General features: G+C 37.4%; 1 protein-coding gene across 1 annotated transcript; it reads right to left on the reverse strand.

Annotated features, from left to right (window-relative positions):
• Window positions 1–3,621: 3,621 nt before the first annotated feature.
• LOC119771487 (myozenin-2-like) lies at window positions 3,622–22,738 on the reverse strand. Its single transcript, XM_038267514.1, has 6 exons — window positions 22,537–22,738; window positions 21,762–21,868; window positions 14,297–14,463; window positions 10,186–10,321; window positions 7,910–8,093; window positions 3,622–4,075 (listed from the first exon to the last, which is right to left on the reverse strand). Exons 2-6 carry the CDS (start codon window positions 21,841–21,843, stop codon window positions 3,850–3,852), a joined length of 795 nt encoding a protein of 264 aa, XP_038123442.1. The 5' UTR covers window positions 21,844–21,868; window positions 22,537–22,738; the 3' UTR covers window positions 3,622–3,849.
• Between the last annotated feature and the right edge of the window lie 780 nt (window positions 22,739–23,518).

Raw genomic sequence — 23,518 nt, forward strand, 5'->3', positions numbered from 1 at the left:
TAGAAGAATAAGAATTTTATATCATTATGTGTTCTACCTCTACCTCATCTATTAGGACTTTCACACTTTTATGTTTCCTTTATTATTTCCAAATAACCTTTTTTTTAATCAAGGGCTATTCGGTTTTGTCAAACCAGTTTTTTTTTTAGCTTATTCATTTCCGTTATGACATTATCCAAGAGCTGCTGCTGCTCCTCAGGTGTACAGAAAATATGTGTGTTACCTGAAATATGTAGATTTAGAAATGCAGCACTTTTAAAAAAGTTGTCAGGTCTTTACATTTGTTTTTCTTCACATTCAGAGCTGTTAAAACTCCAATATTTGTATTCTATTTAAAGATAGAGTAGAGGATTTTCACAATTGTTACAACATTTAAGAATGTTTCATACTTTTTCCAGTGCAGCATGTGTCATGAAATGATTATACATATTATTTCTAGCTTTTCAAAATGCCTAGAACAATATCTGCATATGAACAGAACAGTAAGTTCCAAAAGCTCTCTGCCTGGTTGAACAGACCATAGCTCCCTGACCTTGTGGATATTTCGCAGCACATTTGTTTTCTTGTTAGCCCATGCGCACTTAAAGAACTCCTTCTGGGATATCGGCTGCCCGATTCAAGTGGCTTGGGCCTTTTAGCGCTTGTCTGTGTCAGCAGCATATAGCAAACTGAGAGCTAGTTGCTGAGTGTGCAAATGGAAACCCAGAGGAGTTCAAGCTTTAAAACACGACACTGACTGCAATGGCTGCACGGTTCATTGTTCTGCTCTGATAAAGATATAGAGACCCGGAGGACTTAGATGGAGCAGTAAAACCAAGAGGGGATTTAGAAACGGCAGGAAACCTGACACCTCTCACCTTTTGCACCTGTTGACAACAGAAAAAAACACCAGTTCTCATTTTGTCAGGTTTCCTGTTACATAACAGAAGTCATTTTGCACTTCAGTGCCTGTCAGGTGTGTTGGATTATTTTCCCTTAGTGCAGAATCTACGGTGATAATCTGTTTAACTCACCGAGGGTCTTTCAAACTGTTTGTCGACAGAGAAAATGCAGCCAGTATAAAAGTTGTATAAGGAAAGTTCCCAATGCACAGTTTCATTGACAAAACGCTAGATGTTTTTATATTTCAACTTTATATCCAAATTTCTGATCCATCCATCAATAATTCAGCTGTCTGACCAATCCTTCTTTCCTACCATCTTTCTTTTCAACCATCCTTTATTTATTACCTGTTTTTCTCTATTTTTCTATTCTTGCTTCTCTTGTTTTGTTCCCTCCAACGTTTTGTCCATCCTTCTTGTTACTCTGTCCTTCTTATGTTCTTTCTTTCATTTTGTCCTCAAAGCTTTCCTTCTTAATTCCTTGTTTCCTTCCTCATCACTTATCCTCTTTTCCACCCCTGTAAGAAAAACTGTAGCAAAGTCCTACTCATTTTTATTCTTATTTAAAGTGGGCGTAAAATTGGCTGGTTTGAGTGCTAAAAAGTAATGGAAAATTTCTCTGAATCTTTCAAATGGGGTTTCACATTCTTATTACTCTTACAAATAATTAATCACTAAACAAACTCTATGCGGACTAATCCAGCTCCAGTTCCATATTTGTGTCGTCTCATGCCGAAGGGGAAAAAGCTGGAGGGGAAAATGGCTGCAGATTAATTATAATATCATCTGTGTTCCTTAGCTCTCATTCTGAACTACAGTCCCTGCTAATAACGTTCCTGCTGCTGCATTTTCACACCCACAGTATCCAAAGTTCAAAGAGAGTTCACATCTCCTTTTTTGAAAACAATGCCGGATGTCTTCTGTGGTCCTCGACAGAGGCGCTGGCTGCACTGCACTGCCAGCGTCTTTGTGGTGTGTGCCGAGGAAAGGAGACAGGCCAGAGGAATTCAGCAGTACTCAGAGGAGGGCGTGGCACCAGGAGCTGTACATTCCAAAGGCCCTCCGACAGTAGTAAGGAATGCTGACGCTGGACTTAGTCAAAAGCCTCTAAGAAACACGAGACGTATTTCCCAACACAACGTTGGAAGCAGAAAGGACATCGCCTGCTTTTGAGAAACTATTCAAAGGTGCAGCAGTCTGTAAAACAGCAACCAAGATTATAGGTTAAACATATCTGCCACAAAAACAGGTGCATTTCACAGTCACTGGATGGGAGTATTATTGTATAATCAGTGTCTCTCTGCTTCTATCTGAAGTTTTCTTCATTCAAACATAACAGAAACATCCACCTCCTCCCTTCTGTGGTGAATAATCTCCCTCTAACATGGATGAGAACATTGTTTTGACAGTTTGATTTATCAAATAATCCAAAAGGATGAAATCTGAGCCATGTTATGAAGGGATTTCTCAATAGGATATGTTTTGTAAGAGTTTCCAGTGTTTGCAAATATGGTAGCAATAGAATGTAGATGGATTACTTATCTTGTCAGTTTGTTAGGTACAGGCCATAATGTTCTGTTAGTTTTATATTGAAACACTCTTGGTTTGGATGGGCAAAGGTGTCTGTTCCCCTGTGATGGACTGGTGACATGTCCAGGTTGAAAACTGCCTCTTGTCTGATGACTGGAGATGGGTAACATCAACCATCAATGGTAATCTTGTAAGGTTTTAGGGACTTTTACGGCGGACAATTTACCATACAGTAGCTGCATGACTTGATCTGAAAATCTCAAATTTTTATTGAATCAGGAACATTTTTTGTCAGATGCACCTGATTTTGCAGTGGTCAGTATGAGCTAAAAGTGGTCCAGGAATGGAGCAGATGGTGGGAATTGATCATAAAGGTCTGGTTGGACAAGGCTCATTCATTCTCATGGGTAGTCTTTAGTCTTACAAATAAAGAATAAAAGTAATAATAAAAAAAAAGAAAAAAATAATAAACAAAAAATAAAATAATATTAAATAAAAAGCAAGAAAAAAATAATGAATATATTAAAAACAATAAAAATACATTAATAAAATACCTATAATATACAGTAACAAAGATTCCAAGTAATTAGCATAATTAATTGAAATGATTTTAATAAATACTGACTTCACTCACATAGTAATAAAGTAATTTCCTCTTTTCTAGCATATGAGCTTTATGCATTAGTCAATATGGTGCACAACTATGACATTTTTTTTTCAATAAAAGAAAAATTTATTTTAATTCCCCCCTTATTAGTAGAGTTTCTATAAAATATCTGCGAACTTCAACCTCAACCTTGTCCAACCTGGACACACCTTCAAACTAGTCTGCTTTGCACGAAGAAACTCCTGCAGTAATAAAACAGAGGGGAAGATAAGTGTCTGTGCACAGCTCAATGAGCGAATCAGCCATGAATCCCAGTCCAGCAACCGGGCAGCGCCGCAAGGTGAAAGACACATCAGTCAGGTCGCTCATGTCACCAAAGCAGATTTGATTTGTCAAGATGCAACTCCTCAAGGCAGGCAATACTGGCTCACATGTGTCTTCTGCCTCCCACACAACACAATGAGATGGAAATGCACAGAAACTGATTTGAGGGATGAGTGTTGCTCATTCCAGCAGTGGGGTATGTTATGAAATTGGCTGCAAGACTAAAACTCCACAGGATAGAAGTACTTACTATAAATGCCCGAAGCATTACACCAAAGATAAAGCTTCTGTTGCATTTTTGCCTCACTTTATTTCAAGAAAAGCATTCTTGTGCATGTTGATATACAACATTTTGATTTACATGGTTACATAATAATTTCACATCTTGCTCTGTGATTGCTACCAATCTAATCGTTTCGCTGGGAATAAATTCTCTAACGCAGCCCACACTAACCCTGGCTAAAGTTGCTACTTCCTCAACCTCCCCTGTGACATTTCTCCTTGGATTCAAAGGTCTTCTGATTCAGGGATGAGGGGGATCTCAAGAGAGATATTCGGGAGTGTGACCGAGCCACCGGTTGAAACCCATCCCAGAGGCACTCTATTGAAGGATGGCCGGTTCAGAGAACAATCCCCCTGCAGAGCAGGGATTTCTTGGACAGACTCCTCCTGCAGGGCTGTGATGGTCTCGGGTCTCTGCGCCTTGCTGAAGCCCCCGAAAGGGGTTGCCACCCTGAAGGTGACAGAGGGACAGTATTAATGTTGTTTCCCATGTGCTAATGAGTTTCACTGCTTTGACATTTAAAGTTATGCAACCAATTAAAGCAAGCCTGCAGCCAAGAGCTGTACTGTAAGTTTGAAATTATTAGAAAGAGGTAAACAGGGTTTGAGATGTTGGTAGGGTTTGCATACATAACTAAAATAGCTAATTAGAATAAGATACAGATGATACAGCTTTTGAATTGCTATGCTTTAGTGAAGTAATGTTTCAAAAAATGACCTTTCTTTGGAAGTAATGATAGATTGGAAGATAGGCATTAGGAGTAGACTGTATGAAAAGCATGTCTTATTATTAAACAATAGTAAACATGTTTTCTTAAAATATCCATAAAATGTATCTATAAGTTAGTTTGATGTTAGATGTAGCTTATATGGTGAATAATTGGAAAATCCTGTGAAAAACAAACTACATAATAAAAGAGGCAATTTGCCACATCTAAGCTTTCATATTAAGATTCTATCTATTAGAGATATGTAGTTTAGATATGCTTTTATGTAAAAGATATTTAATTAAAACCTGTATGGAATCTACTGCAGATTAGTTTTTTTATACTGGATGAGCTGATTATTCCAGGTGTGCCTGACCTCAGTAACCATGGCAAGACACACCTGGGATAATCAATTCATCCAGTAATGAAAGGCAATAAACAAAAGAGCTGCCTTAAATTCAGAAAGTAGTGGAGTTGTGCGTAGAGCCCATTAGGAAATTAGAACATGACGTTGTATGGAGGGTGTTCTGGAGAGGATGAAAAGTTAGTAGTAAGTAGCAGCCAACAGTTTGTGAAAATGATCATCAGTCAACATGCTTGGGCATTTTCCCCCAGGTGTCCCTCCATTATGAACATTTCATCCCAGTGCTGCGTGTCCAAAGCCCGTTGTATCATCAGTGACCCCTTCACACCCCCACCATGGACTGTTCTCCCTGCTGCTGTCTGGAAAGAGGCTTCACAGCATTTCCTGAAATCCAGCAGGTTCTGGAACAGCTTTTTCCCTGCTGCCATCAGACTGTTGAACTCTAAACTGGACTCTGCACCACACTTGCAACATTATTACTATCAACATTGCTGAATTTTTATAATCCTTTTTAAATAGGACACAACTCATTGTTCTACTGCATTTTGCACCATATTTAGTATGCAACTTTTTCATATTAATTCCCTTGTGCACCATTATTCTAAAGTGGTTTCTTTTTCTCCTACATTGTTATATTCTGATCACTGCTACACTTTATATTGGTAATGTTTATCCACTCCAACCTCAATATCATTACAGGGATCAGTATTGGGGGTTATATAAATTATTCTCTACAAAACAACATATGTAAGTTTTCAAAAGTATTTACTTTTGTTTTGCTTACAGATGACACAAATCTTTTCTGTACAGGTTAGAGCTTACAGGAGCTCCTGGATGATAGAGCACCAGAAATGAATAAGCTAAAAAAACAGATTAGACAAAAACACATTTGAGTCTTGAAGAGCTCCAAGTTAGATTTATTTAGAAATTAGAAAGTAAATATATATGGAAAAGTCTAAATAGATGGGGTAGAGGAGAAATGACTAAATTAAAGTATCATGTGTGATTATTGACTACAAAGTCTACTGGAAGCCTTACATCAGACATGTCCAGAGGAAAGCAAAGCAATCCTAAGTAAAGCTAAACATTTTCTGAATTATAAAGCATTAAACATTGTGGTTTAAAATTTTTGTGACAGGAAAGCTGATAAGGTCCCAACTCAAAGCAGTGGAGGAGGGAGTGATCATTGCAGTAAGTGTATAAATAAACTAAATGTGATGCCATTAAAATTACATCAGTCAAAAGAGTTACTGATGCAATTGTTAAACCACTGTCTCATGTCTGTAAGGTCACTTTCCAAACTGGTAAATTTAAAATATATAGAGATATATAAACAGATTTTATACATACACAGACACTAACTTTCAAATTATAGGCCTGTTTCTCTCTTTACATAGTTTTCACAGATTTAGAAAATAAAACCCTTTATTACCAGACTAACCAGACTAGAAGATTTCAATGATAAACACAAACTACTTTCTGAAAGTCAGTATGAATTTAGATCACAGAGGTTTTGACAGTCCTGGAATTAATAGAGGAAATTAACAGCTCCATAGATAAAGATAAGTTTGCAACAGGTCTATTGTGTGGAAGTCTGTAGTTAAACCTAACGGACATTACTCAAACCACTATGCACACTGCAGAAATGAGCCATTAGAATAACTTATAAGAGTTGATATCATGACCTCAGTAATCCATTATTTATTCATTCCAGCTTGCTTAAATTCTCTGATCTGGTAGAATTTCAAACCTTACAATTAATGTATAAAGCTAGAAATAAACTGCTACCAGACAACATACAAAAACTTTTAACTGAGAGAAAGGGAGGCTAACGACAGGGATTATCTAAATGTCAAAATCCAATGTGCTTGAATTAAATTAATTAAAAAACTATGAATTTCAATTGCTTAAATAGCATGCATTGAAATGCATTTCAATAAATGGTGTGAATGTATGAAATACTGCGAACAGACTGTACCTGCCTCTAACCCATGGATGGATGGATGGATGGATGGATGGATGGATGGATGGATGGATGGATGGATGGATGGATGGATGGATGGATGGATGGATGGATGGATGGATGGATGGATGGATGGATGGATTCATGGTTGGATGGATGGATTCATGGTTGGATGGATGGATGGATGGATGGATGGATGGATGGATAGATGGATGGATGGATGGATGGATGGATGGATTGATTCATGGATGGATGGATGGATGGATGGATGGATGGATGGATGGATGGATGGATGGATGGATGGATGGATGGATGGATTCATGGTTGGATGGATGGATGGATTCATGGTTGGATGGATGGATGGATGGATGGATTCATGGTTGGATGGATGGATGGATGGATGGATGGATGGATGGATGGATGGATGGATGGATGGATGGATGGATGGATGGATGGATTCATGGTTGGATGGATGGATGGATGGATGGATGGATTCATGGTTGGATGGATGGATTCATGGTTGGATGGATGGATGGATGGATGGATGGATGGATGGATTGATTCATGGATGGATGGATGGATGGATGGATGGATGGATGGATGGATGGATGGATTCATGGTTGGATGGATGGATGGATTCATGGTTGGATGGATGGATGGATGGATGGATGGATGGATGGATGGATGGATTCATGGTTGGATGGATGGATGGATGGATGGATGGATTCATGGTTGGATGGATGGATGGATGGATGGATGGATGGATGGATGGATTGATTCATGGATGGATGGATGGATGGATGGATGGATGGGTTAATGGATGGATTCATTCATTGATGAATGGATGGATTAATTCCTTGATGGATTGATTCATTGATGGATGGATGGATGGATGGATGGATGGATGGATGGATGGATGGATGGATGGATGGATGGATGGGTTAATGGATGGATTCATTCATTGATGAATGGATGGATTAATTCCTTTATGGATTGATTCATTGATGGATTGATTCATTGATGGATGGATGGATGGATGGATGGATGGATGGATGGATGGATGGATGGATGGATGGATGGATGGATGGATGGATGGATGGATTCAGGGATGGATTCAGGGATAGATTCATGGATGAATGGATTCATGGAACTTTGATATTTCAATTCTATTCTATTCAAGTTGTTGTTCAGATACAAACTTTATAGTTTTATATAAGGGACTACCCTGTTTGATATGTTATGATATGTTACCTGTTGAAGCTTTTGTATCCTGGTAGGTTTGTTCGGTGCTCCAGCTCAGGCATACGAGAGATAAGTGTGTCAGCCAAAGCAGGGTCATTGATGATGGCCTGCTCCCAGGGTGAGTGGTATGACTTTGGGACAGCTGTAGAGTTGAACTTCTCTGGAGGGATGTCTTTCAAAGGACCCCCATATCCTGAACAAGTCATATAACACAGACATGAATTAAGGGTCTTTCCATGTCAAATAATAAACAAGTGTCTTACCCTTTCCAGGCATCCAATTATTATTTATAAATGCTTTGTCATCTTAAAGTTTTTCTTTTTACACAGAACAACCTAAATAAAGATTAGAATAATTTTACACTGCCTTGTGAAACTGTCTATTCACCTTTTTTTTTTACCTTTATTTTCAAATCACACATTTTAGGTTCAACCACAAATCTGTATGTTTTCATAGGTCTTTTCTCTGACAGAATAGCACAAAGTGAAAATAGTGAAGGAGGAATGTTTCCATTTTATGAAAAGCTCTAACCTTTTACTGTAGGTATTCTTAAAAAAAAAAAAAAAGGAAATTACTAAATAAAATGCCCAAATGCAACCAAATGGCTTTTGAAGTGTCTAATGAATAAATAGATTCCACCTGTATAGAACTGAATCAGAAGACGTGTGTTGTGAATTGGGACTATATAAATAAACTGAATTGAATTAAACTGAATATAAATCCATTTTTTTCATGAGGTGTGTTAGAAGTAGAGAAGCAAGTATTAACATTTTATCCCAAACTCTGCTGAGAGGACATTTCAATCCATCATCCAAAAATAAAAGCTTTTGGTATAATGCAAACAGAAATTGTGAGGTTTCTTAGTTAAAAGAAAATAGAAAGTATAGAATGTGTTTTATTTGATAAAATGCTCTATGCACTTTAGGCACATCCCTGGCTGAAGATGGGAGGTGTAAAATCTTTACTTAGGCATGTGATACAGCTATCCCATGTTTTATGCTTGTTAAAGTTCACAGCAAAACAAATCAAGGGGGTAGCTTATGCAGGCAAGTCTCCCCGCATCGTGCATGGGTTTTGATAGGGAAAGGCCTTTCCAAAGCACTATTCTTCAACCTCAGTGCTTCACTCAGGGGGGCTCACGAGCTCAGCTGTTATGTAACGTTCTGAACGGGTGGGTAGGGTGGGGGCGGTTACCGGTTCACCTCTTGACCTCTCACAATGAAAAATTCCTCCTCCTTTCCTGAGTTTATGTTTTGCCCTGGAGGAAGAAGGAGAGAGCAAACAGACCTGCAGGGGATGTTTATGATTTTTTTGGGAGAGTCTGTAACAAAGCCCTTTTTTTTTGGAGGTATAGTGTAGCTGAAGTCAGATATTTTTGACACACCCTGCAAAAACGAAGAGAGAAAATCATCTTTCAGAGGAATGGTTTGATATCTTTGACCACAGTCTTTACAATATCTCTCAAGGTCCAAACTAGAATGACAAATTCAGCTCTATGGGGATCAGATCAATTATTTTAGGACATTTTAACTATTTAATAACACATGCTCTTTGGCCTAATTTCGGCTACAGCTGGGGTGACTTCATTCAGATACAGTAGGGGTGGTGTCTGATCCAGAAATAACCCCACCTATCCCACCCCCAGGATGCACTCATCCTTACAGCCGCGTTGGTTTTCTGTCAGTTGGACAAAACTTTAGGACGTGAGAGGAGGATGTGGGCGCAAAGCAGATGGTATCAGTGGCCCGAGAGGCAAACAGGAAATACGTCCTGTATGGCAAATCTTTGTTGGGATTTAAAAGAAGTTTTAAGGGAATAAAGAAGGAATGTGGAGGCAGAAAACAAAGCAAGGAGATAATAAGTCAAAAGTGTAATCACATTTTTGCCTGAGGGAAGTAGATTCCAGGCAAGAAGAGAATGTTTTGCTTTGTGATCAAAGCCTGCATCAGTGCAAACAATAAAAATAGTTGAAATCTCATCAAAACAGGGTACATCCAGAACTTTGTAAACACCACGTCCTCTTAGTGTCTTCATCTGAAGATAAAGCTGGCTTGTACACTTAATTCTTAGGATATATTAGATAAAATTATCTCTGCTTGTACAAAGTTTACTTTGATTAAATTATGGAAATAATTAAGGGTTTTCAGGAGGAAGTTGGTTACAAGCAAACCAGATAGTCATTACAACATAGCTAGACAGTTTTAGCCACAGTGTATCAACGATATATAATTCCACAGGGTCCTTGAGACATGTTGTGGTGTTCTGTGTCAGCAGTGTTACTGCACCCGGGGCGATGCTGTCCGGGTTTGGCACCATTGTGGTATCTTGTGTGTTGGATGTCACTTTGCACGGCTGCTCCAAACTCAGATCGTTCCCACTGCCGCTGGTGGACTCGTTCACTGTCTGGGAAACTGTTTGGCTCTGGAAGAAAGATTGAAGCAGTGGAAAACTGTTGATTTTATTTCTGATTAGCTTTTCCTGCATTATGTATCTATGCCTTTCTTTTTTTTTTTATTATACCTCAAAAGATAGGTATTTCATAGATGCTTTGGTACTATGCACTTTAACAAGCTATAGGGCCATTAGAAAAACAACATGGCCCACATCATCAAACATTCTATGTGGGGAGCAACTCTGCTGAAGTGTTGGATATTTTTCCACTCAGCATACTTATCAAAAACTGAAAAACAAATGGAGTTACAATGACTACGTACGTTGTATGACTTTTTAACAAGGAAGTGTTTGCAAGCATGCTACTGTTGTTTCAAAGAGCATACCATTTTTACCAAGCAGTTGGATTCGGGTTTTTAATGACAAATATTTTTCCCACAATAAACAAATCAATTGAAATAGAGGGTTGATTTTTAAAAACTTTTAAGGTGCTGAAGGCAAGGGTGGGTTTGGAATTAATCATTGAGGAACATTGAGTGAACATTTGAGTGCATTTTCCAGACTATAAGCCGCAACTTTTCAGTAGATATCAGCAGCTTATAGCCTGGTGTGGCTTATAATGTTTGTGTAATTTTCCAGTTTGTTAAAGCGCGGCTTATAGTGAGGTGCTCTCTATAGTCTTGAAAATATGGTATTAGTCAAGCACATTGTTTTGGTTATCTGTTGTTTTTAACCTTGATCATCATATTGGAAGTGTTATTTTACATCCTTGCATATAATTCCAATACGCTCACAAAAAATCTGTGGGGCAGACAAACATTTGCAGACCTCCCTGGTGCACCCCTGTCTGTCCAAACACAAACTTTAAATGACCAATGCCTTGCTGTTAAATTGATTTTATTTTAGCTAAGTTAATGAGATTCATTGATGATAATCCCACCTTTGATCAATCAAAAGTCCAACTGAACAGAATCTTACAGAAAGGCACAGAGTGATGTTCAGCATATTACAGAAAGAAGAAAAAAAAAACAAATCCTTGCAAGAACCTTGGATGTAAACTAGATGGAAATACAAAGGGTGCAGTGAACTAAAAAAAAACAAATTTGATCTTACTGGATTCAGCTGGGCAGCCTTCTTTGTTCTGTGTTCATTTTTGTCTGAGCATTCACACAGAAAAAGGCATTAACGATCACATGATGTATAGACAATGTTTGTCTAAATAGTGTCTGTTGTTTTTAAGCTTACAGAAATAATAATTATACTGTTGCTAAGATACTCCACTGCTACAGAATAAATGTTACCAGTATGTGATGTCTTTAATAAAAAAATAAAACTTTCCATTTCATTTCATAGACACAAATCATTATTTAAAATTATGAGTTGTTATAGATTGTTTTTAAAAGCTTTCTTAGATCAAAGCTAAATTGTTAATTTCTTGAGAGGGGTCTGGCTGCAGAGCTGCACTGTCAGGAACCTGGCTGCACTGTGAGGTCCCCTGCGCCGTTAGAACCGGAAGTTTATTTGCAGATTTTCAAAGTAAAAGCAAAACTGATTTGAAGGCTTTCTAAAGTAAAAGCTAGCTTAGATATAATCCCCTTGAAGCTAGTGCTGTTATGCTGGAAACTTATGTACAGGCACAATTTTTCTCTCCACCAAACTCCTATCTGGAAAAATAGATATGTGCAAAAAATAGACATTAGTCTCTTTATTTGGATCGCTGGATGCAAAAGGTCATTTGGTCTATAAGACATTTTCTATACGACAGTAGAGAATGGCTGTGCTAACACTGTCATAAACTCTCATCTGGCAGCAAATACGTGCTGAAGGCTTCAAGTTCAACTTCCGGAATAACGTAAGGTCCTGACAGTGCAGAACAACCCGTTTTGCAGGTCTGCAACAAAGGGTCCTGAAAGTACAGGTCTACAGCCAAACTCCCTTGCATTTCTTAATAGGTTCATCTTTAAAAAATGCTTTTAATTAGAAAGATATGCTATAAAGACTCACATCTTCTGGATGGGATTTTGTTTTACAAATGTGAGACCAACATAAGTATCTTTAATGACATAAAGTGTGAAAGATTAGATGAGGTGTTTGTGTGCACTACACATAGTGAACATCTTGTTGACAGGCTGTATTTTCCAGTTTTTTTTAAAGTTGTTGTCTTTTCTGGAAACAAAAAAGTATTTTTTTGCTAAACAGAGAAGCTGCATGCTGTTCCTTTCTCTATCGACTTTGGACACATTGTTTTCTTGGCTTGAGATGAATTGTACTGCAGCCCAGGCTCTCAGCTTTTATCCATTGGAAAGATATTTATGATGATTTACTTAAGGACTTCCTCAGGAAATGTTGACAACTTGAAACTAAATTTTTCTATCGCCCCAAAGCAATAAATAAAGCAAGATATGAGCCTGATACTTCAAAGATATATATATATATATATTCAAATTGAATTTAAAGGAACAATGTGAGGTATGCTGGTCTTAAATACATGCACACAAATAGAAGGTTAGAGCTCTGCTATTAGTTAGATGTAACAAAGAGAAGCTTAGTATGGCTTGATTACTGTACATTTTACACTGGACAGGTCGGGCAGAGATGAGACAAATGCTGACTTGGCGCTTTGCCTGCACACAAAGCACATTAATAAGGCTTTGTATGTCCTGGTAGAAGATTTTCAGTGTGAATATAATATGGAGTACAATGACTGTAGTGTCTGTAGCTCAGGTCAAGATAACCCAGGTCAGGGATATAATTTTTTGTCATGTTAATTCTATTCTTCATGGAATACACTTTCAGAGCAAGACATTTCAGAAAACAAGGGCTGTCTATTACTCTAATGCTTTATGTCTGTTGTGTCTCAGTGACTGTAGTGGCAGTTTTAGATTAAATTATGTAGAATTTGTAATAAAACTTTTGAGAAAAGACAAGAACAGAGTTTTAAACACATTCACAAGCATAAATATCATGTGTAGCAGAATTGATACGGATGGACCATCAGAATAAGCTCTAACAGGAGAGCCCATATCCTCTGTACAAAATTTCCAGGCAACATAAGTAACCTGATTATTTGGAATCACCTTAATGGTGCAGAAATGCAATTTTTTAACCTTTCTCTGTTATTTGTTTTTCTTTCTCTATGTTTATTAAAGAAATGAATGAAGGGTGTGTGTGTTTGGGGGGTGGTGGGGTGGTTGTATACATACCTCTACCTCATAGGAAAAAGGAGACCTATTACTCATATTGAAATTCAACTAAATTTAAAACATCTAGGAACTCTGTGTCTATCATTTTATTTATTTAACTACTGTTATTTAAGTATACCTGTTTTCCTGTTGTTGTTAAGATACTTACAGTTATATCTATTGCTCTTGAAACTATTCTAAACTATTCTTAAAAGCCGTTATTAATAAAGTATTTTTAACAATAAACTGTAATTGCTTCTATTGCATGTTCTTGTAGTTGATATTTTCAACACTGTATTTTATTTATTAATTTTTTTGGAGTTTTCAACTATTCTTTTTTTGTTGTTGCTTTTTTGTGTGTTTTAAAATTACTTTAGCCTTTTCTACATATTTTGAAATTTGCATAAATACATTTGTTCTACAGGAAATGGCTACAGTTGAGTTTAATTTGATAATGTATTTTGAAGGATAACATAAAGTATTTGATTTTGTATATATGTATTTGTATAGTACAATCCCTGCTGCCACCATTTGAAAGATAGCAAATCAAATTTTTTTCCCACAGTCTATTATCCTTCCTCAGTAATTATAAGCTTGTGCCTAAATTGTAAACAAACAACAAAGAAAGTTTTGGAAATACATTTTTGTTTAAATTAAACAAGATATTAATCACAGTTGGAATGTTTTGCACATTTACTTTAGGGCAGTGGACTCATTCATGGACTTGGTTCATACTTTAAATTTAAATCTCTATACTAACTCCATGTGATGTGTGAACTACAGTAGCTTTCTTATGTAGTTTTGCTAAGTTTTTTTTTCTTACATTTAGTAGGTTGTTAGTTGCATTCTGAAAGCTCTCAAAGGTGTATTTTTCGGAACGTCTCTGCCGCATTTTGAAGAGACGGGATCCCCGGTTGGAGGCAAGCGACAGCTCCTCCAGCATGATGTCTTTAGGGACACTCACTTTCTTCCCAAGATCCATGTGTGCATCTGTGAGTGATGGGGAGAGGAGACAAAAGTATTAAGATCTTATGTGCATTTGTTACAATAGACGACTGGAAAAAAAAAACTTTTGTACCTACAGTGTCTGCGAAAACTAGCAAAAAAAAAAATCAATTGTATCCTAATAAAAAATGTATTTCATTAGGATTCTATGTGACCTGTATGCATGTTATAAAATGCATAATTAAGGAGGGAAGTGGAGCTAAATGAAACATTGTCTTGTGACAGTAAACATTTGTTTGTACCCCCCACAGAAAATACTTTCACAGTCATTAATTGCTGAGATTTTCAGCTCTACTACAGCTTTATTAGCTTTCAACATCTAGAGTGAAACTTTCATACAATCTTATTTGCAAAATATGTTAAGCTCAGTAAATCTGAGAAAATAAATGTTTATGTTATGCCAGATTCTCAGATGAATTGAGTGTGTTTGGGGCAACTTGTATTGCCACTCATGGTCATCAGCACCTTAAAAGAAAGTTACATCTTGCTCTCATTTGACAGAACCCTTTCTTCATGTTTGCTCGTCCTCTACATCGCCTCTGGCAAAAATAAATAAAACAGGAACTATTATGGCGTTCCTTCATCCCAACCTTTGATTTATACAGGAATTTCGGTGTGTTTCAACGTGAGGACCCTTTTATTGTTATTAGATTCTAAAAGTTTTTGTCTTTGTTTCCTGGATCATTCTTTTGTTCTGTTCTTTATACATTTGTTTCTCCCTGTTCAATGTTTTCCTTTCGCCATACTTGTCTCTCTTATATAGACTTCCTCATTTAACTAGGCCTCTTCTTTTAATTAGTCCCTCTATCTTGGCTTCATTAAATAAACCTCTGGATTCTTCCTTTATACTGCCTCATATTCCATCCCACCATTTGCTGTATACCTCATTCTCCCCATCTTTCATCATCTGTAAATCCTTCTATAATTATCATTGTTAAAGATCTCTGAAGGGTTATCTGCACAGTTTCCTTGCTAAATTACCAAATACCACTGACATAACTTGTAATATGTCTGTCACATAACTGTCTATTAGCAATCTTCAGTTAAGGTTATAAGTCTTTGCAACTACTTAAAGGGACAGTGTGTAACAAATTAGGCTTTTTGTGAGCAAAAATCTAGTATTGCTTTGATAAATACATGTTCTGTGTAAGTCTAATGACATGATCTAGAAAAGAAGATGACTCTCAAAGCTTAGGGGTGGTGCAGAAAGTGGGAGGTGCCGTGTTGTGTCGGGAATTTTGATTAGAGAAGCCAAAAGAGGACAGACATGTTGGCATTATGGGTTTAAACTGTAGATCATTCTATCTTCCACTTTCTGTAGCAATGAAGGAACATCTGTATGTTTTGTTAAATGAGAGGCAAAAAAAAAAATAATTAAAAAGAAGGAAAAAGATTTAACTAGGAGAAACAACATTGGTGCAGATTTTACCAGGTGCTGTGTTAGAAAAAAGGCAGATACGGCTGGTTTGCTAGCCTACATTGGATGAGCTCAGACGCAACAGCTATTAGGTGCGGTTAGTAAATGCCACTCCATGGCATCCTTAATAGTTCTCACACGCTTAAAGAGGAGGTACCAATCTGTCATTTGCAATTCGTTTAGTGCGCCACTAGATGGCAATAAATCTTACACACCGTCCCTTTAAGAATTACCATCAGCCTCATAGCTCTGCTTCACTGTCTGTTTGATAAGGCAACCCAGTCTCATGGGAAAATGTACCCCCACTACGTTGGTCCACACTGCAAAACGTAGTGGAGGTACATTAATGGCCATTTTTTTTGTGGTACTGTTACGTTTCTCCTGCCTATACGCGTTCTATTGTTTTACGTCCTAGTCACGTGACTTTCAAGATTCCAGCTGGGAGAAGAAAAAAATATATATAGATGGCCGACATTCGTTCATTTTTTTGTGGAAAGATTAATAACTTGAGTTTGTTTTTGCATTAAAATGAGTTTTGATTACATTTCTAGTGAGAAATGTATAGTTTGTTGCCAGAATATTTACTCAGGGAATGTACATATTCACTTGCTTGTTCGTTTCTTGCAAAGATTTTTCAAGATAATGTGAAACTGTAACATTTTGGTATAAACATGGCTGAGATTTCTCTAACTTTTAGTGGGAATATCAATAATTTCAATCAGTTTCTGCATTTAAATGGGTTTTGATTACATTTATAGCGAGAAGTGTAGGGTTTATTTACATAATATTTACTTAGTGAACATACATAATCACCCGCTTGCTAGTTTTTGCTACGTTTTTCGGATCTCGTCAGGATTATGTGAAATTGCAACGTTTTGGCTGCTACCCATCGCCTAGCATTTAGCTGCCGCCCCGATTCAACATTGAATTCTTTGTGATTTAACTCTATCTGACGGATCAAACCCTCGCCACTGCGTGCGTTGCGTCTGAGGTTGATTTTCAGATCAATGCATTACGTCGTGGCATACGGGAGAAAATAATTAAACTAGTTAAAAAAAGGATCATGGGTTAAGATCGGATGTGTTTTATTTGGAAATCTACCGGATCCTTTGTGCATTTAACTTTAACTTCCTGTTTGGTGCGATCTCATTGATGGGTTTTGACCAGATTTTGACCAAAGAGGAACTAAAAAAAAAATAAAAAAAAACAATTTAAATACACAACCAGCATATCTGGAATCAATGACAGAGAGCATACATAATCACCCGCTTGCTAGTTTTTGCTACGGTTTTTCGGATCTCGTCAGGATTATGTGAAATTGCAACGTTTTGGCTGCTACCTATAGCCTAGCATTTAGCTGCCACCCCGATTCAACATTGAATTCTTTGTGATTTAACTCCATCTGACGGATCAAACCCTCGCCACTGCGTGCGTTGCGTCTGAGGTTGATTTTCAGATCAATGCATTACGTCGTGGCATACGGGAGAAAATAATTAAACTAGTCATAAAAAAGGATCATGGGTTAAGATCGGATGTGTTTTATTTGGAAATCTACCGGATCCTTTGTGCATTTCACTTCCTGTTTGGTGCGATCTCATTGATGGGTTTTGACCAGATTTTGACCAAAGAGGAACTAAAAAAAACAAAAAACAATTTAAATACACAACCAGCATATCTGGAATCAGTGACAGAGAGCGACTGGGACCAGAAGTTTATTAATTTCTCCCCACTGATTTCCATTCAAAATGTTTTCGATCCCACTGGGCTCTAGGGAAGTGGCGGGCATACCGTCACCTACTGTTCATGAGTGTGTAGCAACATTGTTTTACATCTATTAAATTCTATTTTTTTATTTTGTATTCTGAAGATAAATAAATAATGCTTTCCTTAATCTATAAATATCTTTTATATTTCCTTTATTTCCCAATAATCCTTTAAGACTCCATTCTTGGCCTGTCCTTTCAACTCTTTTCAATTTCTTCCTTTCAGGTCCAGATGTTTTAAAGTTCATCAATACGTGTTCTATATTTTCTATCTCTCCACATCCTCCACATTTATCATTATTTTTCCTCCCTATTAAGTATAAATTGTCATTTAAATAAGTATGACCTACTCTTAATCTGATCATTATTATTTCTTCCCTTCGGTTTCTCTCATTAATATTTCTATTTAATACTGACTTTTGTACTTTATATAACCTTCTTCCTTTTTTATCTTCATTCCACCTTTTTTTTTTTTTTGCCATTTTTCAATTTCTTTCCTCTTAATAAATTATTTTTCTTCCCCTTTCCCTAAAGGAATTGTAATTGTTATTGCCTCCTCTAATTGCTAATTTGTCTACTACTACTACATTTTCCCACTTTGACCTTTTAAGGTTAGTATATTGACCAAAAGCTGACACCAAAAATAAAGCAATCGATTATGTACAACAATATGCTACATTTAATGAAGACTAATACAGATTTTACTCTCTTATAAGAATTAGTTTCAGGTTTTATAGGGGAGAGTTTGTATCGGCAGTCATCTGGGAATCTTTTATGTATTTACTGGTAAAGAACAACCTCTCAACCCATTTAATGTAAATGTTGCATCGAACCAGAAAGTTATTTGAAGAGCATAGATGCATAAATATATGCATAGCTTTAACAAGGGCCTCATGAAGGTCTGTTCTGTTATTCTCTTTTGGAGAATATAGACATTGTGGGCATTCATTTCCCTGATAAGCTGGTGAAGATTCTTAGACATCCAGGTCATAATCATTCCAAAAAAAACAAAAAACAAACAAACTTTGGACTTTGTTTTTCAAGTTTGAAGACTTTCCATTCAGGACGTTTTTCAATTCAGAATAACAGTAGCCCAACAAATCCTTGTTTTGGCTAAGAAAATATGCAAATTGAACCTGATGCCTGATCCCAATAGCTGATTTTCCTTCCCCAAAGGGGAAGGAAAATCATTTATTAAGAGGAAAGAAATTGAAAAATGGCAAAAAAAAAAAGGTGGAATGAAGATAAAAATGAAGAAGGTTATATAAAGTACAAAAGTCAGTTTTAAATAGAAATATTAATGAGAGAAACCGAAGGGAAAAAAATAATAATGATCAGATTAAGAGTAGGTCATACTTATTTAAATGACAATTTATACTTAATAGGGAGGAAAAATAATGATAAATGTGAAGGATGTGGAGAGCTAGAAAATATAGAACACGTATTGATGAACTTTAAAACATCTGGACCTGAAAGGAAGAAATTGAAAAGAGTTGAAAGGACAGGCCAAGAATGGAGTCTTAAAGGATTATTGGGAAATAAAGGAAATATAAAAGATATTTATAGATTAAGGAAAGCATTATTTATTTATCTTCAGAATACAAAATAAAAAAATAGAATTTAATAGATGTAAAACAATGTGGCTACACACTCATGAACAGTAGGTGGCGGTATGCCCGCCCCTTCCCTAGAGCCCGGTGGGATCGAAAACATTTTGAATGGAAATCAGTGGGGAGAAATTAATAAACTTCTGGTCCCAGTCGCTCTCTGTCACTGATTCCAGATATGCTGGTTGTGTATTCAAATTGTTTTTTGTTTTTTTTAGTTCCTCTTTGGTCAAAATCTGGTCAAAACCCATCAATGAGATCGCACCAAACAGGAAGTGAAATGCACAAAGGATCCGGTAGATTTCCAAATAAAACACATCCGATCTTAACCCATGATCCTTTTTTTAACTAGTTTAATTATTTTCTCCCGTATGCCACGACGTAATGCATTGATCTGAAAATCAACCTCAGACGCAACGCCGCAGTGGCGAGGGTTTGATCCGTCAGATGGAGTTAAATCACAAAGAATTCAATATTGAATCGGGGCGGCAGCTAAATGCTAGGCTATAGGTAGCAGCCAAAACGTTGCAATTTCACATAATCCTGACGAGATCCGAAAAACGTAGCAAAAACTAGCAAGCGGGTGATTATGTATGCTCTCTGTCATTGATTCCAGATATGCTGGTTGTGTATTTAAATTGTTTTATTTATTTTTTTTTAGTTCCTCTTTGGTCAAGATCTGGTCAAAACCCATCAATGAGATCGCACCAAACAGGAAGTGAAATGCACAAAGGATCCGGTAGATTTCCAAATAAAACACATCCGATCTTAACCCATGATCCTTTTTTTAACTAGTTTAATTATTTTCTCCCGTATGCCACGACGTAATGCATTGATCTGAAAATCCACCTCAGACGCAACGCACGCAGTGGCGAGGGTTTGATCCGTCAGATAGAGTTAAATCACAAAGAATTCAATGTTGAATCGGGGCGGCAGCTAAATGCTAGGCGATGGGTAGCAGCCAAAACGTTGCAATTTCACATAATCCTGACGAGATCCGAAAAACGTAGCAAAAACTAGCAAGCGGGTGATTATGTATGTTCACTAAGTAAATATTATGTAAATAAACCCTACACTTCTCGCTATAAATGTAATCAAAAACCCATTTAAATGCAGAAACTGATTGAAATTATTGATATTCCCACTAAAAGTTAGAGAAATCTCAGCCATGTTTATACCAAAATGTTACAGTTTCACATTATCTTGAAAAATCTTTGCAAGAAACGAACAAGCAAGTGAATATGTACATTCCCTGAGTAAATATTCTGGCAACAAACTATACATTTCTCACTAGAAATGTAATCAAAACTCATTTTAATGCAAAAACAAACTCAAGTCATTAATCTTTCCACAAAAAATGAGCGAATGTCGGCCATATATATATATTTTTTTCTTCTCCCAGCTGGAATCTTGAAAGTCACGTGACTAGGACGTAAAACAATAGAAAGCGTATAGGCAGGAGAAACGTAACAGTACCACAAAAAAATGGCCATTAATGTACCTCCACTACGTTTTGCAGTGTGGACCAACGTAGTGGGGGTACATTTTCCCATGAGACTGGGTTGGATAAGGACAGGGGTATGAAGCTCAAGTAAAACATGCAGGACACCAGCACTGGAATTCGACACCTGTAGGGGGACCACCATGCATTGATTAACTTTTATTTTCAGACTATAGACTTAGTAATGTGTTATAAGATGTTCAAGGATTTGGACATTATTTCATATAATTACTCTGCTATGTTTATTCATTTTCTTGATACTGTTTGTTCAATAATATAAAATGAAACACACCTTTAATCAGCAGCCGTATCGGTTCTGTAATTATATTACACCCACAGGTTGACACTGTATAATAATTAGAAGAGTTGTGAAGGGAAAGGATTACACCAGAATTTACTGTAAGAATAACGGGCTAAAGGACAAACGCCTAGTTTTCATCCATTTTAAAATAATACACTACATTTTCTTAATTTATGAAATCAAATTTGTGTTAATAATTTTGAAAAAAATTAAAAGTTTTGTTACCGAACACCAAAGTGCTTTAACCCTTCTCCCCACAAATACAAAAGACAAGCTAAAAGCCCTGTAAAAATAAACTGCTGATGCCACAATACTTCCATTATGATGAATGATGAAATTTGATTTCTACACTTCAACTCATGTCTGCCACTTGTTTTGTGGTTAGCTCCTCATGCTACTGCATGCTGATCATGTTGATGTCACCGGCCTGCATCCAAATATGAGATCTATAATTTGCCGTAGTATCTTTCAGCTGTCAGATGCCTTCAAACACCCCTATTCCTGTCGAGCACAGTTGTCCTTGCCTCAGAATACCACATTTGAATGACAAAGATAAAGGGATAATTTCTTAGGACTGTTAAAAATATTTACTTGTTCATGTAAATTGTTGTGCATGAACAAATAAAGAAATGGGTGAAATAACTTAGATTGCGGTTAAAACCATAAAACCTAAAAAGATATTTAAAACAGATACCCTCTTGGCCTTGAACCTCTCTGCAGATTGCTGCTGCCTGCATTTTCCTTTCCCTGGTAGTCATGGTCGAAAACTGCGACATGATGGCTGCCTCTGGGAATTCTTTACTGTGAGGCAGAGAAAAGTCACAGGAGACACCACACATCAGCACAAGCTGTTCAGATAAGAAAAACGAGAGACAACACAAGAGGCATTTTCGGCCATTGATTGACCGACATCGAGTATCCACAGCACGCACAAAAACCCACCGAAGCAGACAGAATTTATTAGGGTGGTGAAAAGGGCAAAGTTAGCACATCCCTTTAAATAACCTTGGGTTGTTAAACGTCAAGCACATGCTCTTCAGACGTGGCAGCCAGCCTTGTAGGGGGTAGCTGGGAATCAATATGTTTGAAATTGCCCAGGTGGCATGATGATGAGACGTGGATGGAAGCGGGTGCTGTCACAGGAGACATGTGAGCAGGTGAATAAAAAATAAAATAAAAAAATCAGGAGAACATTTTACACCAAGCTGTTAAGGAACACAGGCACAGGTGATTTTTTTCCAGTCGAAAACACTTAAGACAAAGGAAGTCATGCAATTCTTTTTTAAGGATTCAATAAATAATTTTGCATAATCCTAAAAATCAGTGAACGAGTATGAACTGCAGAAATACATTATGTAAAAACAGCGGAAACAACTCTAGGATGTAACCAGGGTCATGCTTGATCCAAAGCACAAGTGTCACATTAGAGGCGGAAACCACACCTGCAGAGAGGCCCCTGTGATGCTTACCTGTCCTGAAGGCCCCTCAGGGGGTCGTCTCAAGTTGTGCCTGTCTCCTTGAGGTAGAGAGTCAGAAAGGTGAGAGGCTGCCGTGGAGCAGCTCACTGAGGGTGCTAGCAATCTCTGATACTGGACTTTGGAAGGGTGGGCACAGGGGGCTGAATCCTGACCCGACTGAGTGTGTGACTGAGTAAGGGGGCAACTGAGTGGGTGGGTGTCAGTTCGTCTGTTGTCATTGGTATTTAGTTCACAGGCTCTAAATTTAGAGCATGGCAACAACTGCCTACTTTGCCCTCCGTTGCGCCCCTCATAGCCAGCGGTAGCTCAGGACTGTCTGCATTGATTTATGAATGGGAGTAGATTAGCTGGTACTTTCGCGTTCATTAGGACTTAAGTGCTATGTTTGTACAAAACCAAATCAATATGATGACTAAATCTATGCAAATAGAGGCATATATTATTTTGTTTTGCTTAGATTTCAGTCACATGCCTTAAAAGAACCTTAACTCTTCTGGGAAGGTGGTTCACAAGATTTAGGAGTAAGTCTATAGGAATTTGTGACAATTTTTCAATTAGCATGTTTGTGAGATCATCTTTGGAGAAGACATGACTCCCCATCTCTGCTCTACGTCTCCAAAGATGATCAGTTAAGGTCCGGACTCTGTGTTCAACAGTCGAGCTCAACCACACTGAACTTTGTAACCCATATATTTATTGCTTTGTGGTTCTCTGGCATGTAATAAGAGAAAGGTTTCATCTCCAAACTGCTCCCAGATTAGTGGAAGCATTAAATTGTACAAAATCTCTTGGTATGCTGAAGTTTCTTAGTTTCTTGCTCTAAAAACTAAGGTGCAAAGCCTGCATCAACCAAACGCAAATGCACAGCATAGCAACAAAAGATGTTTGTGGAAATAGTCAGCATTGTGCATGGTGGTGGCCCAGGAGTAGGGTATACAACACGAGGCCTTCGTAGCATGTCTTCCCAGCACTT

This window comes from Cyprinodon tularosa, unplaced genomic scaffold (genome assembly GCF_016077235.1).
Source record: "Cyprinodon tularosa strain WSP-4 unplaced genomic scaffold, ASM1607723v1 ctg674, whole genome shotgun sequence".
Lineage (NCBI taxonomy): Eukaryota > Metazoa > Chordata > Actinopteri > Cyprinodontiformes > Cyprinodontidae > Cyprinodon > Cyprinodon tularosa.